This window comes from Photinus pyralis, unplaced genomic scaffold, assembly GCF_008802855.1.
Source record: "Photinus pyralis isolate 1611_PpyrPB1 unplaced genomic scaffold, Ppyr1.3 Ppyr1.4_LG5, whole genome shotgun sequence".
Classification (NCBI taxonomy): domain Eukaryota; kingdom Metazoa; phylum Arthropoda; class Insecta; order Coleoptera; family Lampyridae; genus Photinus; species Photinus pyralis.
In genome coordinates, this window is record NW_022170596.1 from 38,794,918 (window position 1) to 38,800,917 (window position 6,000).

Here is a 6,000-nt window from a genome sequence, read left to right on the forward strand (position 1 = left end):
TATTCTTGCATTGGCATGTTGTACAAAAGTGTTATAACGTTATCCCGTTGCACCTCGCTATAGGATTTATGTTTCGTATAGTCTCGGTTCCATTTCAACTTGTTTTTTTTAAGATTAGAACAAAACAGTTTACCGTTAGGAAATTTAAAAACAATCTAGCTTGTAAGAGCGCATAGATTACACTATCTTGTTAAAACAAAAAAAGTTTTACGAAGTATCAACACTGATAGTAACGTTTATTTTGGAAAATTTTTATAATTTATGCGTAAATGGTGTTTAAATAGGTACCGCAAATATCTAATGAGAGCTGGAGTCCAGTTTGCATCATCCGGAATACTGGAAAGCTCGAGCATCAATTTCCCATCAATGAAAATCCTAAGTTGGTGAACACCCTCATGGATGCGAATATGCAACAAATGAAAGTAGCTTTTTTGTTAATCAATGTTACCTACTGAAATCTCAAATCATGAAGTCATAGTACGCCCGAGGGCCAGAAAGTTAAATGGATTGAAAGTGGCTGGAGTGCAGAGGAGGAGGACAACATAAAAGACGAGCTTTGGAACATGTCCGGAAATTGTTCAGGTTCAATTCAAGACGTCCATGAAAATAGCAGAAAATCACAGCCTCTAAAAGTTCTGAACATACCCGAATGACCGTAAGCGTGCAGAACTACACAACTAAAGGTATTTCATATGCTAACACTCAGAAGGGCACATTCATACTCTGGAATAAAATTGCTTACCCCAACGCGAGACCACAAGGTAAGATTTCAACGACTTGCAATGGGGGTGTAATCAATCCTTAAAGCATTAAAAAATTCATAGCAAAGGAGGGCATCGGAATTAAGAGCATATTCGTACTCCAACGCGAATTAACAACGTAGGGTCTCATCCTCGGTCTCATCTATACTTGCAATGGGATTCACGAGGTGCAATCAGCCCTTTAAACAAATCATAGCAAAGGTGTGCACAGCAGAAGAGCACATTCATACTTAGAAATCAAGTAGCTTACCCCAACGTGAAACAACAAGTTTGGGTCTCATCAACTTGCAGCGGGATTCTTGGATGCAATCAACCCTTCAAATATTAAAAAATTCATAGCAATTCTTTATTAAGAAAGTCACTATTACAATATTTATTTAGGAGATCTCATGTAGACACTCATAGAGAGCGGACGTGTTTTGTGTGCTCCTTATTTTATATTAACTTGCCTTAAGTGAAGTGCACATTTAATTATATGAGCGATTAAAAATGAAGTGTAACTCCTGTGGTGATAGTATTGGTGATATCGAGATCATATGTCATGGCTGTAATGAAGCATATCATTTTGCGTGTTCCATATCGGAGAGAACATATCGGGCCAAGGCTAATCACGCAAAACTTTCGTGGAGATGCATTAAATGTCGCCAAGGTAAATCGGCTACCAACACCGACACTAGGGCTACCGCTAGTGGATCCGAATCCGAAATAGATAAGGAAACTAGCGACTCTGACGCAGAAATTAATCCGATAACATTTACAACCATATTGAAGGAATTGAATTCTTCAATTAAGTTGTTGGCTGAGAAATTCGATCAACAGAATGTATCGCTAAAAAAACTGATTGAAGATAACGACAAACTGACAGAAGAAGTCAAATTGCTTAGGAAAACGGTGGAAAGCAAGGACAAGCAAATCGAACTCTTATCTCAAAGAATTAATCATCTGGAGCAACACAAAAGGAGGAAGTATGTCGAAATTCACGGTGTAAAACAATCTAAAGATGAATCGGCAGAGGAAAAGTTTCAGAAGATTTCTGAAGAAATAGGGTGCGCGGATGTGGCATACAAATCGGTTAGCCAAGTGTCTTTAAAGAAAGGTGATTTTCTACTATTTAAGTTAAAAAGTGAAGAGGATAAAGCTAATTTTCTACGCAGCGGTCGGCAGTGGTCGCGTAATGTGTCGGTCAAAGAAAAGGAGTCAAACGGAAGCCTATAACGCAGGAAAATCGGACAATCTTTACAGAGACGCGAAAAAGGGCGTTTTCATTAAAATATAAATTTGTTTGGACAAAAAACGGACGAATACTAGCCAAACGAGACGAAAATTCGAACGCGATACGTGTGCAATCGGTCAGTGATATCCAAAAATACATTACGTAGTTGCATCTGTAATTCTGTACTCTCCAGTCTCCATAAGTTAACGCGATAACGGTTTAAGTTTGTTGGATTTGGATCTGTAATCATTAGATTAGAATTCTTTTTAGTGGTTTATTTACATTACAATTTATCAATTTACGTTATTTAATTTTATTATGGAATCTTTTGAATTTTGTATTATACGCTCATCCAATCTTTAGACACATTTCATCTGTGTAATGTTCATACGTACTATAAAAATTTGGGTATAATTACAGAAGTGAAATCATTTCTTCAAGATGTTAAAAGCACTTTTATTTTATTTATGGTAGGGTATGCGATTAAAATTTGCAAAATTAAGTTAATTAAGTTAAGAAGAACTAAAAAAATCCGAACTCTAGAGTGACGCAAATGTTCAAACGGTAAAGAATTGTAACTTATATGATAAATCTTTGTAAATAATTATACGGAACCGGCTGTTAAATCTTAGACTTAGCTGGACCGTAAACTATACGAAACTGGAAATAAACAACAATTCAATTCAATTCAATTCAATTAATACAAATACAATTATTAGGTCAAAACTCCTCAATACAAAGGTTATATAGTTGTACGTATACTTATATTGAGTGTAGCAAGTATGTTAAAAATGGCGGTAAAGGGAAATCAAACAAGTTCCTCTAGTAAAGGGTAAAATGTTTCGTTTGGGTGGTCCACCTCTAAAGGGCTCAGAATTTGTGGTTTTCTTTCTATTTCAGTTTTTTTTCAACAACCATAAGCATAGGTACGTATAGAGGAATGAAGCTAGCAGCTTCACGCAGGTTTTTGGTCATACCTACCTTTAGAAAAGAATTCCATCTCAAAGAAGTTGGAGAGTTCTTATAGAAGCAAATCAGGATTTTTAAAACTTCTCTATCAAAAAATGTTGCCAGTTAGTTCAAAATAAACGTTTTGTGCTAATGTTCACTGTGCATAGTATATGAATTTCAATTTATTTACTAATCATAATCATGGTCAGTAAATACACATAGCATTCCAATTATCATTGTTTTGATTTTGACACCGAAAGGGCGATTCGAGATTCGCCGATTCGCTCGCGTCATTCACATGGCAAACACTTTTTTCTGTTCGCCAATACATTCAAAAATAAAGGTAGTTTCTAATTAGCTTTAAGCGTTGAGTGAAAAGTAATTTTCACTCAACGCTTTAAGCAAATCCTGAAAATGGTAGCTTTATGTTGCAGGAATGTAAATTATGTCCCTGTAAGTATCCCAAATGAACAGTTTTTGCAATTTATTACAACCTGCACTTATTTTTAAGAACAGAAAATATGAAATTTCCGAGGGGTAAACCACTTCGCGAAATCGTGTCACAAATTTCAATAAAACATGCGAAATCCCTTGCGAAATCGCGAAATGTTTGTAAAAACTCTGGAAATCACGTTAAAACTTGCGAAACCTACGAAATCGCTTGCGAAATCCGCGAAATCGCTTGCGAAATCGTTACATTTCTGAGAACTGTATTGCGATTGCGCCTACAGTGGAGGGTGTTTCTTTGATTATAGTCGATGAGCAAAAGGTATTTGAAATCTGTTGTAGGTTCTAGCACTCGCCGATTATTTCGCGAAATCCCTAGGAGATCTTCCTAATCTTTTTAAAAGCTGCGAAATCCCCAAGTATTTCGCGAAATCCCTTACAATTTCGCGAAATCTCTTCGAAATCTCTTGGAAATGCGCGAAATCCCTTAGATACAATTGCGCGAAGCAATACTGTCACCTGTCACAATTCCTAATAGACGGTTCACCCCTCGGAAATTTCCATTTAAATAAAAATATTTAAGCAGATGCTGAAAACAATGGCTCTATCTCGTTTGCATCATAAATGGCAAATGATTCAAAAACCATTCGGTTTAGGCTTATGGTTATAACGGAAATAACGAGGGGTTGGCCAAGTTCAGGTAGAATCGGAAGTCGTGCAAAACTGAAAATATTTTTGCTGAAATGAGCTTAATGAATAGCTTTCCCTAAATTCATTTACATTAATTTCTCATTAGAGTACCCCGCGTAAACCAACGATATAAATAATATAATAAATGAATGTTTCATTGATTTTTGACCGTTCAATCTTTGACAGATGCGTAAAAATGGAAGATCCTTCACAATAAATTCATTGGTGAAATATTAGTCGAGGTAGTATCTATAATAGTATCCCACGGCATGTATAGCAATGGTACGTTATATACCAAGGAGTATGTTTTAATGCTAATGGTATAGTTTGATGCCCTAGGTGTAGTTGAAGCATCCATAAAAGAAAAACTAAAAAATAAATTTCAAAACAAATCGAGATAAGAGGGTCACCTTTAATTTTTTTATTTTATTCTCATACGTATTGAAACTTCCTGTATCACGGCAAGTTTAACCGGAATTGGTGGCAACTTTTGTTTTTCAAATGCAATGCCTTATGACACAAATTTTCAAACCGTAGTTTTGGTTGATATTCTTACATATTACAGCTTTTCCATATAATGGCGAAAGATCAGCTTATTTTCGAAAACACTAAAAGTTAAACATAAGTTTAGTTGGTAACAGTAACTGATGAACCCACCCTTTATTGCTCTGAGAAATTATTCAAAATTGTCTATATTATAGCTTCCTTTTATAGATCTATAAGAAGCGCAGCTATCTGTATTGAGTAACTAAGTAAATTGGTTTCGAAAATTAACTTTGACTTAAGAATTTACATTTGACCTTTCCTTAAACACAACACCACCAAAGGATCATTATGTGAATCGCGCCGGGAAGCGCTCATCCATTACGTGCTCTTGGAATAGCGCGAAAAACTCACGTTATACCAATTAAATTCTATAAATGAAGTTTTTATTGCAAATCCAAATACTATCATTACATAAGCGCGCATAAACGAAACCGCAGAAGTTTTTAAAATCAATAATAATTTATCCGTATTACCTGTTCACGGAAACCCCATGTACCAAAATGTAACATACTCCAGAAACGATTCCGGCAATGATACCAATTCCAAAACCAGAAGTGACCGCAACTGTTAAAGATTCGGAAGGCATTTTGGCCGGTCCTTTAAGTATGGCACAATTAGTTTTACAAAAACCGGAACATTTTTGTTAATTTTACACATAGGTTTATCCGTGAGAAAAATAGTCACCTTAGTGCTGCTTTGCGCGTTGTACTAAATAGACACGACGCTGATTAACAAATTAAGGTAAAAGATGAAAGCATCAACTACGCGCACTTTCACACACAGAAAAGATTCCACAGATACTCTAACAAGATCACGCGGCTTCAGCTAAATCGTCATCGTTGCTACAACTACACCTGTAAAACTGACGTCTTTCGACCTTGCTAAGGTAAACATTTAATTAGAAATTATGCCGATCAAAACTCTTCGTTCAAAGAAAGTATATTAAGATCAATATTAGCATATAAGTCATTATCCGTTTCCGGCACGCAATAAAATGATTTAATAAAGCAACGTAATGAAGTGGATTACTGCAAAAATAGGTATATGCTAAACAAACCATAAAGCTCTTATCAGAAGTTATCACCGTGTTTTCTAATTATGAAGTGTTTCCATTTTGAGTGCGAAAGTTTTTCTCCGCTTATAAGTGCCCCTTTAAATCGGAACACTTAGTATTCACCAATTGTGAGGCAACGTTTTCCATTTTAGTAACATGCCTATGACAAAGTAAATATCCATGTAAATAATTCTTTAAAAGACCATATGCGTAAGTAATTTGTTGTAACATAGGTATAATGGTAACTGACAGCTTAAAGGCAAATTGTACTTTCCATCATGAATCGTCTGTTGATTAGTGAGTAATTATTGTTCATATCAAATTAGATGTTTTCTCCT

At 35.5% G+C, this 6,000-nt stretch overlaps 1 protein-coding gene across 4 annotated transcripts in view; it reads right to left on the reverse strand.

Annotated features, from left to right (window-relative positions):
• LOC116171966 overlaps nucleotides 1–5,455 on the reverse strand; it is a 47,480-nt gene extending 42,025 nt beyond the window's left edge. Inside the window, exons 1-2 of one of the 4 annotated variants that reach the window (XM_031489028.1) lie at nucleotides 5,293–5,455; nucleotides 5,082–5,205 (exon numbers count right to left, since the gene is read on the reverse strand). In XM_031489028.1, the coding sequence (XP_031344888.1) occupies nucleotides 5,082–5,194 (113 nt within the window). In that variant the 5' untranslated portion in view covers nucleotides 5,195–5,205; nucleotides 5,293–5,455. Of the gene's footprint in view, nucleotides 1–5,081 lie in introns of all 4 variants that reach the window. The other 3 variants (XM_031489027.1, XM_031489029.1, XM_031489030.1) reach the window with 3 other exon arrangements.
• Between the last annotated feature and the right edge of the window lie 545 nt (nucleotides 5,456–6,000).